The sequence below is a fragment of the Lissotriton vulgaris genome, chromosome 3_1 (genome assembly GCF_964263255.1).
Source record: "Lissotriton vulgaris chromosome 3_1, aLisVul1.2, whole genome shotgun sequence".
NCBI classification, from domain to species: domain Eukaryota; kingdom Metazoa; phylum Chordata; class Amphibia; order Caudata; family Salamandridae; genus Lissotriton; species Lissotriton vulgaris.
The window spans coordinates 84700594-84714424 of record NC_141689.1 but is presented as its reverse complement, the minus strand read 5'-3'; the positions used below and the strand labels follow the sequence as shown (position 1 = coordinate 84714424).

The 13831-nt window shown below is 48.6% G+C and overlaps 1 protein-coding gene across 2 annotated transcripts in view; it reads left to right on the top strand.

The window, feature by feature from the left end:
* The window catches only part of LOC147725999 (uncharacterized), a 200940-nt gene that overhangs the window by 95842 nt on the left and 91267 nt on the right, over positions 1-13831 (top strand). For both annotated transcript variants that reach the window (XM_086960114.1, XM_086960115.1), the window contains exon 4: positions 8896-8994. In XM_086960114.1, the coding sequence (XP_086816240.1) occupies positions 8896-8994 (99 nt within the window). The remainder of the gene's footprint in view (positions 1-8895; positions 8995-13831) is intronic.

Sequence of the window (13831 nt, the reverse complement as noted above, 5' to 3'; positions counted from 1 at the left end):
GGCGCTGATGGGGACGTTAGTAGAGATTAAGCAAGCTATTGCCCAGAGTTGGTGAGTGGGGCCCATGGTTGGAGTAGGCACCGAGGCGAGAATTATCGAGTCCGCTGACCATGGCCCAAGACCCTGCCGCATCAGGAATCGAACCCTGGTCCCGGGCCGACCTCTGCTTCCGGGTCTGCCGCCTTGTCATTTGCAATACCAATAGGTCAAATTTTAAAAAATGCAAGACCTATTGCATTGCAAATGCTTGTTACAATTATCCTAATAGATATAAATATACTGCATTCACACTTTGTAGTAATTCCTTAGTCAAGCTCACTGGTTTCAGGTCATATGTAAAAAAGTTTCAATGTGTTCCTTAAGAGGTCTGATAACCTTTTGTATACATGGAAATCATCCCTCTAGGGGCAGCTTCTGCCTCTTTACGTGTCCACAGTTTGTGCACCTCTAGCAGCTTGATGTGAAGAGAGCCGTTGCACCCTCCTTTACTTACCATCTAGAGAAGTTTGATACCTTGTGTTGCAGTGGCCACCAAGATGTTCATTTTGTTGTCCAGACAGGCAGGATCGCTGTTCACCATTGGCTTGCATTTGATGCCAGAGAGCATATTTACAAGCCCCTATCACCACCATAACTTCACTTTCAGTGATGTTGTGATGGCGAAAGGGGCCTCACCTTATTTACAAGGCAGCGTTAAGCCACTTAACGTTGCTTAACACCGTCTTGTAAATAAGGCCCCCTCTCACGTTGTCTTTAGCCTGAAAGGGGTGGGCAAACGGTGTTGGGGTGGGCCTTCCACCGCAACACCAATTGATTTTGACGCTGCCTACTATATTCTCCTGGGCAGTATAAATAGGAGGCAGCGCCAGAATTAAGACCAGGGAACTCCTGGTCTTAAATGGGCGCAAAGAGAAGAAATGCTTTATTTCTCCTTCCATGTGTGCTGCCTTGTGCAGCACATATGGAAACAGCAAATGCCTATGATTGTTTATGTGCAGGAAGGTGCCCCTTCCTGCATATCATTTTTTTTTTTAATGCTGTTTTGCAACTTTAATGTGGAAGTTAGAAAACGGCATTTAAAGATTGTTTATGTGCAAGAAGGGGGACCTTCCTGCACATAAACAATCATACCCTCAACACAGGCACCCTTGCACTATGGTGCAAGGATCCTACATTGGCGCTAGGCAGCTAAATTTAGTACCAGCGCAGGAGGAAATGCAGGGCTGCACCATATTCTAGGAAATATGGTGCCCCCTGCGTTTCTAAAGTGATGGAGCGTGTTGTTGACCGTGGCTTAATGACACGCTTTGTCACTTAACTTGTAAATATGCCCCCATGTTTTAAATATGGTGTACCTTGAAGGGGCAACCTGTGTAGCTCTCTCAGGGTCGGAGAGATACTGTCCGAGTGCTTCAGCCCTCTGAGGAGTGATGCAGTGGCGCTGAGGTTCCTCTTCGGTGGGCCAGGATGGATTCAGGAACTCCCTCAGGTGAGCACGGCTTGCGTCCCGGTGTCGAGGATCACAGCCTCTTGTGGGAAGGTAAGGCTACTAATATTAGGATCGAGAGTAGATATCACCTGCCTATGTTTTATTTGTGATCTGGTTTTAAAAGTGAGGCAGGAATCAAGTTTTTTCTGACCTTGAGCCATCCTTAAATGTATATACAGGTGATCATCAAGGAGGGTGACTTGCGCTGTTTTGGTTCATTTTATCTATTTGCCCCACCATGGTCAGAGTTACAGGCCTAGAGTCCAGAACACTTCCTCCTACTTTTATCTAGTGCAAACACTTACACTGCGTATGGGGCACTTTTACACAAAGTGTATTAAAAACAAATAAAGAAAGCTTTTGTAGCACGGCCGCTAAAGTGAAAGTGGTAACGCTTTGAATTAAATAGATAAATAAGGCCCTCAGGGCACTGTATCTAATATGACCGCCAGGGATGGTTCCTTTCCCTTTAAAGGCCAGAGGAGCGTAGCCCCGCCTGCGGCGACCCTCCCCCACCCTTTAGACCATACCATTGTTACTACTTTATAATTATCACAGGCTGCTGGTGATATTGTTGTTGCTGCCCTTTAGTTTTGGAGTGTGAGCTTGACTCTGAACTGAATTGGACCAGCCGGAAAGAAACAATCCAACAATATTGTTGGTGCCCATGTGCCCTGCCAAATAAGAGGAGTCATTATACCTCATGACTCGAACTGCTTCTTCGAAGAAGAAATTGTTGCAAATGTCTGAGCCCAACACTAGAGAGCAGGAATATGCTGTGCATGTTTATTTACAGCCACACATACTACAAACAAACCTCTCTTAACAGTCACAATGTTTTTTTGCCTCGCCGCATAAATGGAATTCCTTTTATATGTTTTGGTAGGGTTTATTTGTAGAGTTATCGTACAAAGCTGCTTCTTGGTTTTTGAAGACCGCTATAAAACCAGTGTCTGAGTAATAAAGCCCAGAAGATTTGGGACCATATGTATCAACACATTTCCCCATAGACACAGAATGGGCAAAACCCTTTCATACATCTGGCCCATAGTGTCTAAAACAGTAGGTTTGTTTCTGCCTGCAACTCAAAGAAGAGAGTTCCTCAGTCTGGCTGCTTCTGTACAAACATCATGGTCCAGTGCATTCAGAACGCGGTGCCCGCCTTGTTCTGATGCTGCCCAGGTGAGCTTCCTCCAAGAATGCCCTTGCTGCCCTTCACTGGCTCCTGATTAAGGACAGAATCCTTTTCAAGGACTGTGTCAGTCACCGCATTCTGCAGGGAAAAGGGCCAACCTATACAATCTACTGTCTGCCTATACCCTAACACAGCATCTGAGAACTTGGGGGACGGGACAGGTCAAAATCCCTATCATTGAAAGAGCAAGAATAAGTGGCCGATCCTTCCGATATCTGGCGGCAAATAACTGGAATGACCTCCCCCTAGAGCTCCGGATTGATCCATCGGAAACGCTCTTTTGCAAAAGCCTGAAAACATGGCTCTTCCGCCCGTAGGTTCCCCTCTAAGCTGAGTTACAGTACTGCTTCAGACGAGTCTTTATTAGCCGCAGCGCGGGGACACACTAGTGAGTGTAACCATGCGCTTTATAACTTGCTTATTATTAGTTACCCAAATGTGATAATGTGTGCTTGAGCTAAGGATGAATGCATTTTTGTTTTTTAAAGCACAGCAGAAGTGTGTCCTTGAAGCTCGTTTTTGGCACAATAAAGTAAAAAATATAACTGAGGTTCAGGGGGAGGTCCAGTTGCAAATATTGTTTTAAGCTGTCTAACTTAATAAATGAAAGGCAGCATTGTCCAAGGTGGAATAGAGGTAAATTTAAAGCTGAATGTAAATGTTGCCCTCTTGGTTGCTTGTTGGACACCCATAAGCTAAAATAAGTGACGGGTAACATTTTCCTGTGTACGGTGTACACATCCTGTGTTTTTGCACAGCTGTCTAACATAAGAATTGAAAGGCAGCATTGTTCGGGGTGGAATAAAGGTAAATAAACAAGCCCCCTCGCATGCAAGGCCAGTTTCGTATGAGATAAGAAAAATGTGTTTCCCATTTCATTGCAATGTTAAAGGCGGTACTGGATTATCCTGTTTTTTACATGTTCACTTTAATTCATGTGCACCACAAACACAAGAAGTTGTGGCACAGCTGGGACTTGAATGGATTTCCCCAGCCTCAAGGGCCACAGTTCTGCACATACTGAAACACATAGCAATGCAGGTCTCTTTATCTGTAGATTAGTGGCCTTTGAAGCTGATGAACCTGTAAAAGTTCTGTAAAAAGAATAAATCCCCCACCCTGCCGTATTGCAATTAAAAAGAGTATTGTAAGCATTTTTAGGTTTCGCCTGCCGAAGGCTGCGCTCTGCGCAGCTTTTCGGCGCAGGTGAAATCTATTGTTTACTATATGGGCTTCAGGAACGTCCCCCGGCTCCCATTGGCTAGCTCATAAATGGAGGCTAGCCATTGGGAGCCGGATCTGTCCGTCAAGGCCGGACCAGATTCGGGGGCGTTCCCGCGATTTTTTTCCCTCTCCACCCACTTCTGATCGTCATCGCGGCGGTGGGTGTGAGTTATTTTTTTTTCTTCGATTCGGCCCGTTTTCTTCTTTTTACAAGTGTCTCTTGTTGGAGTTGGCTGCAAGATTTGAGTTCCCACGAAGCGATCAGGTAAGGAGCATTTTTTTAATATAATTTCTTTTCTTTTTTGTTTCCTGTGTCGGTTCCGCCGTGTCGTGTGAGCTGTTATGTACTTTGGCTCGTGAGCTCTGTTTCCCGCCCCCCCCCCCCCAAACCCCCCCCCCCCCTCCCGCTGTCCGTGTCTCCGTTCTGCCCCCTAACCGTGTGTCCATTACGCCCCCCTCCCAGTGTGCCCGTTCCCGCCCCCCCTCCCCTTTCACTCTCCGTTGCTTGTTACTGTTTCATGCGAAGAACACAAAGACCTGGAGTTTGTCTAGAAAGAGCATAGACCTCAAGCCGATCTCGTGTTTCCTTGTGGAATGTGACTTGAAAACAGAACACCCAGGCTTCCAAATCACTCTTATGAAAATGTACAGGAAAAAACATAAAATCCTTCTTTTCTTTTATCCGTCCCCTCGCTCCGTGCCAAGTTATTGTTTTTTTGTTCAGGCTGGGTACGTTCAGAGACTTTGCTCGTTTTTATTACAGCTTGATTTAAAGCAGCCGCCAGGATCTTGAAGTCGATGCTAACTCTGAAGAGCTCTGTAAGCCAATGGCGCTGCGAGAGGGCCAGGGGAGGGCGGGCTTAGGCTACACTTTAGTCAAACCAAATAACACAAAAGACTGGAGTTATTTCAATATATGTAAATTCTATCTCCAAATCGTTCATATGTAGATATGTGAGCTTTGTATGATAGTCAGGTAAGACCGGAGCCTGGAATATGAGTTGCCATTTATCAGTTCAGGGTCTCGGCGATCTATAAGTATCCTTTATTTTTTTTATAGACTGTTGCTTCGATAGACCGCTCTGTTCCTGGAATTCTTTTTTTAAATCTGTGCTGTGGGTCTTTAGAGCGGGCAGAGAGGGCATACTATGTTTTAAGTGGTCCTCCTCATTTACAATTGTGCTCTCAATGTAAGCCATACATATAATGTGTTGCAGGGATGTCTCGCAGTTAGCCACGTTAACTTCCTGTAGCTGGATTTGTCTTCCAGACCGCAATGCTAACCCTACTCCTCCCCCCGCCCCCCTCCTGGTTTGACAACGGCCACTTGCGGACACACCGTTCTTGTATCCTGGGCTTCGTGGTGTTAATTTTTTTGCGTGGCCTGAAATGCTACTGTTTAGGCTGTTTTTTGTGTGGCGTTTAAGTAATTTTTGGGGTGGAAAAAGGTCGTACTGTGTTGGTGGAGCGCTAGTGCAGCCATATAGAGGGCCAGGTTCACAACAGCGACGTCAGAATTTTCAGGAACAGCAGGGTGTGCTCCTTTTGTTATTCATCAATATCTACTTTCACTTCCAGGGACCAACATTCACCACGGCGTGAACGCGGGCAGTATATGGGTTCTGCTGCACCACGTCGAAAGCAAACACAAAACTAAACTCAAGGTGGCCTTCCCGTCTCGTGGATTCCCTACACAGTCCCATGTGTTCCGCTTCTCCCCCTCCTACCTGCGCGGAATTCCGTCTCGTGGATTCCCTACACAGACCCATGTATTCGCTTCTCCCCCTCCCACCGGCGCAGCTTACAATGACCCCTATCCCCCAAAACCTTCAATGAAACGTTTCCACCTGGCCCTCTTACCATCTTTAAAGGCTGCCACAAGTACCCCTCAACTTAAAATACTTGCTATCCAGTCATGACACAATTTACTCCCCACAGGAAAAAAACACAATCCCAGGATAAGCCGCTATAGAGCAATGCTTAACACTGCCGGAGGAGCACATTATAGTTTCACTTCAGGCAACAGGCTTTTCTGCAAAGAACACTCTTCTCACCTCCGAAACTGCCTGAAGCAAGCTCATCGTACGCCTTTAACTATTTATTTACGGTGCCTTTCTGTTTCTTTTTTTTTGCATTACCTCTAAAGTACACCCCTCCCACCAATGATAGCATCAAACAGTTCTCTCTGTGCGCCTTTATTAACATCGCTGTATGCTTGTCTTGGGCTTCTTTTAATGGAGGTGGGGTTTATTAATTGTAATGTCCTGCTGGCCCGGGCCGCTAACTCTCCCCTTGACTGCTGACGTTAAGAGGGGCAACGCCGTCTCCAGGGAGGTGGGGCCCCAACCTCCAGGATCAGTGCATTGCACCAAGAGCCCTAGGCTTGGTGTGCAGGGTGCAGCACTTGGGTGGAGCAGGACTTAGAGTGCATGCAGTAACGTTGCCCCAGTGCGCAGTGCAAATAGAAACCATGCAGCTGCAAAGTGCAAGTGAACTACGAAATCGCATTAGAGAGACGTGCTATATTTAATTGCACTGCACGGGTCACACCTGTGCAGTGAGATGATATAGAACATCAGGAGCGGTTACAGTGTGTGCAGTAATTCCTTGTACTGACCCGTGTGCAGCAGGAGGAACATGCCGAAGAACCGAGAGCTGCAGCTCACACCTCCTGACCCCAGAACTGCACAGAAGTGAAGCCTGTAGGGGTAGTGTCCGGTTCGTGAGTGAGTCAGTAGATAATTTGGCGCTGGACGGGCGGGCCAGCCCGAAGCTGAAACTACTGCCCTCGTGTCACATGGTATTGCTAGGGCACACTGGGTACAGCAGACAGCTGAGACCATGATGATTTGACCCCTGAGACGCAGATGTTGCAGGTTGCAGCTTTCCTTTCAGTTGCTGTTCTGCCGCCAGTGCCACCCGGTCTCGAGACAGCAGGTCAGTATATGGAATCATTATTTGTGTCTGTTTGTGGGACTATTGGGCTAGGTGGATGTGTAGGGTTAAACTGATTATTTTTTCTGATACTGCTGCATGAAGCTATTGGCATTGTAAATGACAATGCCATTTATTTATCTGTTTTCAAAACCAACACATAAATAAAAAGTTTGTAATTTACAATGCCAATAGCTCTAACTTTTCCGAAGGCGAAACCGTTGCATTGTAAATGCTTGTTTCTTATCTCAAAGGAAACGGAATGCGCCAGTGTGTGTGTTATGACATACAAGCAGTTCCCCGAGTGGGATAATGTATGCTTGAGCTAAGAATAAACATTCACATGCAAGATCCAATCGCAGTTGCAAGTTAAACACATAAATTCAGTCAAATAAAAATTGTTAATAAAAAGCAAGGATGTGGCCAAAATTCAGTTGCGTACGGTGGTTAAAGCTAAATAAGCAATTGGACACAGATGGGGGAATTGAACAGAGACAGTTATGAAAGATGCCCTCTGTAGAGTCAGTCGACAAAAAGAAAAAAAAATGCTCCCAAGAGTGTGAGCCTTGTAGGGACATAACTACTTTGGCCAGGCTGTAGGGATGGGTCACATTAAAGAAGAGGGACCCGCCGACCGCAGAGCTGATCAGCAGGAAACAAGCAATGGAGAGTAGCTTTGAAGCCCACCATTGGTAATGGGAAGGGCCCCAAGCCCACTAACAGTAAACAAAATGTCTTTAACCCCTTCGATGCTCATGACGGACCGGTTCAGTCATGAGCATCGGTTGAGCTGTGCTCATGACGGAACCGTTCCGTCATGACCACGCCCGTTTCCATTCGGGGTCGTACCGCACCGATGTGGTTAAGAGACCACGCATGCGCTGTCTATGCAATACATAAACATTGCAAACTCTCTTGCTCTTAGACAGCACTGTTTGAGCCACAGAGTGATAAAATAAAGCCTCAGGAATCTACGGTGGAAATGCTTGGAAGTGAAGAAAACATTTTACAAATCACACTTGAAGTGGAGAAGTATCCTCTTCCGTGCCGGGGGCAGTCATGAGTCCCGGTCGGCGTGTACGCACGACGGCGTCCGAGCCACGCCTGAGATTGGAATTTCCCAGCACAGCGGCGGAATTTGTGCCTCAGCGAAGCGGTTAAAGAATCTCCTCTACTTGTTTAGGTTTGTTCTCTAAATCAGTGAGTATCACTCTAGAGCCACAGTTCCAGCATATTATATAAGCACTTGTCAACAATTCAAACCTTCCTTTCCCACTGACCCTTTGTCCTTTTAAATCTACTATTTCTGTATCAGAAAAGGGTAGATGTTTCACATCACTCTTTGAATGCTTTTGATTTTGCACATGGGTATATATGTGTGTGTGCGCATGTATAACTAGATCATTTTTTTGTATTTAGATGGTGCAGATTTAGTGAATTAAAATCCTTTAATTTTTTTGAAGCACTGGTAATTACTCTAGGTGCATTCTCTTGCATCATTTTAGCTCTTCTGTGCAGTTACTGACAGGAGACGCCCATAGGCAAGCTCTGCAGTAGTGACAGTAAAGCCTGATCTGACATGCCCTGTGCCATTGGAAAAATAAGCAACGTCTACTGATGTACTACGGTGTAGTTGGACCTCACCAGTGAGTGGAAGTTGCTAATTAATTGAAGCATTTGTGCTCATCCACTTTTGTAAGTTGTGAGTCACTTTTCTTGGCTTAGATGGACCCAGGTGTAGGTCCCAAAGCCATATTTCTGCCTACCGGTGCCACATATCACTCCGTGCTGGATTGTAATGCGTGAATTAATCAGAATCTTTGGAAATTATTGGGACGCATTCTATTCCACCATTTTCATTTCTGTTGTTGCAGTACACAACCAACTAAATGCTTTCAAATATTCCAAACACACTCAGCTGCTGTGTCCAGCTCAGCATACTTTTTTTCACCTTCCTGTAACTGCAAGTTTGACTACTTTAGTCATGATAAATACATGTATTTGTGTGCAGCTACGATAGGATCTGATGATAATTTTGTCATTTTTATTCTAGGGGTACTTCGAAATGGATTGGACAGCAGATGGTGAAAAACATTGGGAGCCATTAAATAAAAAGCCAAGACTGGATTCTGGGGGAGATAACAATGACCAGGTGAGATGGAAAATGAAACTTTGTTTGGCAGTATATTTAATGGAAAAGAACTTTGCTAACATAGTAATATCCAGATGAACTGGGAAATAATCCTTGTCATATGTACTGAATTTCCTGTTTATTTAAACATTGAGTTGTAAACTTGCAACTGAGAACTTATAGAACAGTAATGTTTTTTTACATACAGTTTGAATGTCTGCATTCAATACATTGGCCACACTAAAACTGTCCTGTTTCAACTCTAGATAACGCAACTGTTTTTGTAGACTTGAAAATTGGTCTCATTTTGGAGGGGTACAGACCACTGAACAAGAAGTGTCGGGGGGGGGGGGGGAATAGGTACCCTGACAAAGTTAGGAACAGCAAAGACCAAAAAATTGCAAGAACTCCCTCACCAGTTCAAGGACTAAGTCAGCTGCACCCAAGAATTGGTACAGTAGAATGAATAAAATTATTTTTCAATGATGATACCAATAATTTGGAATTCCAGTCCTCTCTACCTTATTGCTACTTTGTAAAAGAAAAATGTAATGCCTCTGAAATCTGCACTTTTAACTGCACCTAGTAGACAGCTTGCTTGTCAGTGTACCTGGAGAAGGGGTTGAGCCATGGTACAGCACTATTGTGACCGAAAGCACAGGCAGAGGCTCCCACAGAGCACCCTGGAGCAGAAGAGGAGCCAAAGCCATGGTACAGCACTGGTGTGACCGGTGCCAATAAGCAGCCATACATAGCTTACAACAGTAAGAATTCTGCTGGTAAAGTAGTGGCACAGACAAAGATAGTTAGCAAGGAAAATGCTACTTACCAGTATGCATCTGTTGTTGGCATGTAGAGCTGCAGAATGACATACTTGTGCATAGATCGCCATCTGGTGTTGGGCTCGGATGTTTGCAGTTTGTTGTTTTCTTGGAAGAAGTCTTTGTAGGCTTCAAGGCCTGGAAGAGAGACGACTGCAGGCTGCAGGTGGGTCTGGGCTGGCTGGGAAGGTTCCCTCTGCCTCTGCTGAGGCCTCTGGGGGGCTCCCCAGAGGCAGGAAGACCAGCAAACGGTCCCGGTCTCCGTCGGCGTCGTTTGCATCGACGACGACGTCGAGAGGGATGCCGACTGTGTGTTCCCCATCTCCCCGGCGCTCCGGGTCGAGACGGCGTGAAGATTCGACGTCCAGGAGCCTGGTTAGGCCTCCGTCGAAAGCACTGTCTACGGCGTCGGCGTCGTCAACGTCGAGCTACCAGCCGGTCGGCGTCGAGGACCTCGAGGAAGAGGACGACGTCGAGGAGGAGTCGACGCTCGTCGTCGAGAATGGAACGGTCGGCGTCGCGGAGGCGGCGTTCGGCGACAAGGAAGGAGAGTTCGGCGTCGCGGAGGCGACATCCGACCCCGGTAAATTGACGATCTGAGTCGAGGAGAAAGAGGTCAGTGTCGAGGAGTCGTTCTCACTCCCCAAAGCGGCGCAGAAGGAGTTCTGGGGCCAGAAGTCACGCTGAGTCTGGTGGAGGGCGCCGGAGGCAGAGATCACATACTGGAGGGGCTGGTTCACAGTCCCCTCCCCCGAAGAAGTCACCAGGCTCGGTGTACTCAGTGGTGTATATACACCACCTCGGCCGAAGACGCCTCCTCCCCTATACCAAAGGAGAATCCTTCCGTCAACCCTCCTCTACCACCACTTCCTCCCTCAGGACAGCCACCACCACCGCTCCCGCCGCATGGGCCCGCCCCTTAGCCGGAGATAACGACTGTCCCTCCGCCGAGGTCGGTGTCACTACCTCCTCTTCCTACTCCACCTAAGGGGACTCCTAAACCACGACCCCAGGATAAGACACGGAAGACGCCTCCACAGAAACCTGCGGAGCGCCCACGGACCGGGAGGTCACGCTCTCTCTCCCGGAGGAGGGAGCGATCGCGCAATAGGTCGTCCACGCGGTCGAGACGCCGCCGTAGGAGGCACAGATCTCGCTCTTGCACGAGGTCCTCAGGGACTACTCTCCGACTTTGTCGGGATCGGCGGACACAAGGGTGCCGCCGGTTGATGACCTGGTGGCGTTCCATGATGTCCCATTGAGAGGCGCTGCCAAATTGGGCATATCCTTGACGGTGCCCACGCCTAGGACATCAGTCATTTTCGAGACACTGCACCAGAAACACCTGTCTCGTCCACTACTACCTCTGGTGCCGGGCCTGGAGGAACCGGCCATGGACCTTTTCCTCACCCCTGCGGTGACTAAGGCGGCCCTATCGAGCTTGCAGAAAAAATACCGGGCTCCCGATTCGGACCCGGCTTTTCTAAGGGTGAAACCTCCGGATTCTGTGATTGTGACGGCGGCCCACAAACAGCATGCCACCACCCGTCATCCACAGTCCCCCCCCGGACAAAGAGTCTAGCTGGATGGATTCAGCTGGAAGGAAAGTATGTGGAGCATCGGCGACCTCTATGAAGGCTGCGAGTGCCACAGCTTTGTTGGGACGCTACGACCGCGCCCTCTGGGACTCCCTCCAGCAGTTTGTGGAACACTTGCCTCGCGAGAAGCGGGAAGATTTCCAGGAAGTGCTAAACGAAGGGATGCTGGTAGCGAATCAGATTATCAGCGCTGCAGCAGATTCATCTCTCTTGGCGGCACATGGCTTTTGCCATGGGATTAACCAGCGACGACACGCCTGGCTCCACCTTATGTCACTGAAACCAGACGCACAGCAAAGGGTGGCCAATCTTTCATTCTTTGGCGAAACCCTATTTGGGAAACATGCGGATAACGAAATGGCCCGCATGAAGGCGTAGGCCGAAACACTCACGGCTGTGGGTCTAGAGAAGCCCAAAGAAGCGAAGAAATCGTACCGCCCGTTCCAACGGCGGTTCGGTGGGCAGGGCAGAGGACGTGGCCAAGCTTCGGGAAAGTCGCAGCAACAACAACAGTTCCGTAAGCCGTTCCAGAAACGCCCGAAGGGCAGAGGAGGCCAACAGTCGGCACCAGCGACCAAAGGCCCGGCCGGGTCTAGGCCCTGAGCGCTTACTTCCCCCGGATCTGTTACCCACACCGGTAGGGGGAAGCATTACATTTTTTCTGGCAGAGTAGAGAAAAATTACTCAGGACAGGTGGGTGCTGAATATTGTTTGCAATGGATACAGTCTTCGGTTCACCAGCCTGCCTCCAGCAATTCCACCGGTCAGCTCGCAGTTTCAGCTGCGCGAGCTCCAGGCGGAGGCAGATATCCTGTTAAGGAAAAGGGCGATAGAAGACGTACCTCTGTCTCAGAGAGGAAGAGGTCTGTACTCCCGGTTCTTCCTGGTTCGCTAGAATGACAAGAACGAGTTCAGGCCCATTCTGGACTTGCGACAGGCAAACAGATGGATTCGCAGGGAAAAGTTTTGCATGCTGTTGTTGCATCAGATTTATCCTCAGTTGCAACAGGGAGACTGGCTATGTGCTATAGACCTACAGGATGCGTACTTCCATGTGCCCATTGCACACAAACACAGGAAGTTCCTGCGGTTCCAAGTCGGCGCCAATCATTATCAATACACAGTACTCCCATTCGTACTAAAGTCTGCGCCGAAGACATTTTCGAAGTGCATGGCGGTGGTAGCAGCACACCTGAGGAAGAACAAGGTGTTTGTCTACCCGTACCTGGACGATTGGTTGATAAAGGCATCCTCCTTCTCGGAAGCTCGAGCACACTTCCAGAAGACGTGCGTTCTCTTGAAGAAGCTGGGGTTGCACATCAACATGTCCAAGTCTGTCCCGACTCCGGTCCAATGCATACAGTACTTCGGAGCCTCCATCAATACGCTGTCAGCAAGCGTGTCTCCTTCGGAAGAGCGACGATTATCACTCCTTCGGAAGGCTCAGGCTCTTATGACCACTCCATCTACAACAGTGAGGACGGTGTCTTCCCTACTGGGATCGATGGCCTCTTGTTTCTTCCTGACGCCACACGCACGGCTGCACATGAGACCGCTGCAGGAGTGCTTGGAGGACCAGTGGGATCAGAGGAAATGATCTTGGGACGACAAGATACGACTGTCTCTGCATGCTCTTCAGTCACTGAAGTGGTGGTGTTCAGCGGAGAATCTCCTCAGAGGGATTCCCTTCCACAAGGATATTCCCACGCAGACTGTCGTGACTGATGCTTCTCTCCATGGGTAGGGAGCGCACTCCGGAAACCTACAGATTCAAGGAACATGGTCCCCGATGGAGGCCACGTATCACATCAATTTCCTGGAACTCAGAGCTGTTCACTTGGCACTTTAGGCCTTTCTCCCGTCCTTTCAGACCAACTCTCTGCTTGTACAGACGGACAATACCACCACGATGTATTACCTCAACATGCAGGGGGGCTCGAGATCACGCACTCTGTCGCAGGAGGCGCAGGCGATCTGGCACTGGCTTCTGGCCAGGGGACTGACGAGAACGGCTACCCATCTGCCAGGTGTGCAGAATGTTCAGGCGGACGCACTGAGCAGACTGATTCAGGAAAACCACGAATGGGTCTTAAACGACGAAGTACTAGGAGACGTCTTCGCAAGGTGGGGGACTCCAGACCTAGATCTGTTTGCCATCGCCGAAAACAGCAAATACCGAGACTTTGCCTCCAGGTACTACCAGCAGGGAACGTTGGGGAATGCGTTATGGATCAACTGGTCGAACAGCTTTCTGTACGCTTTTCCACCCATTCCCCTGATTCCGGCGGTACTCATCAAACTGGCCCGGTTCAGGGCTCGGATGATACTCATTGCCCCGGAATGGCCCAGACAGTGGTAGTTCACGGACCTGCATCACCGGTCTCTCCTTCCTCCCATTAGGCTGCCGTGCAGGCCCGACCTCACGAAGTTCGGGGTGCA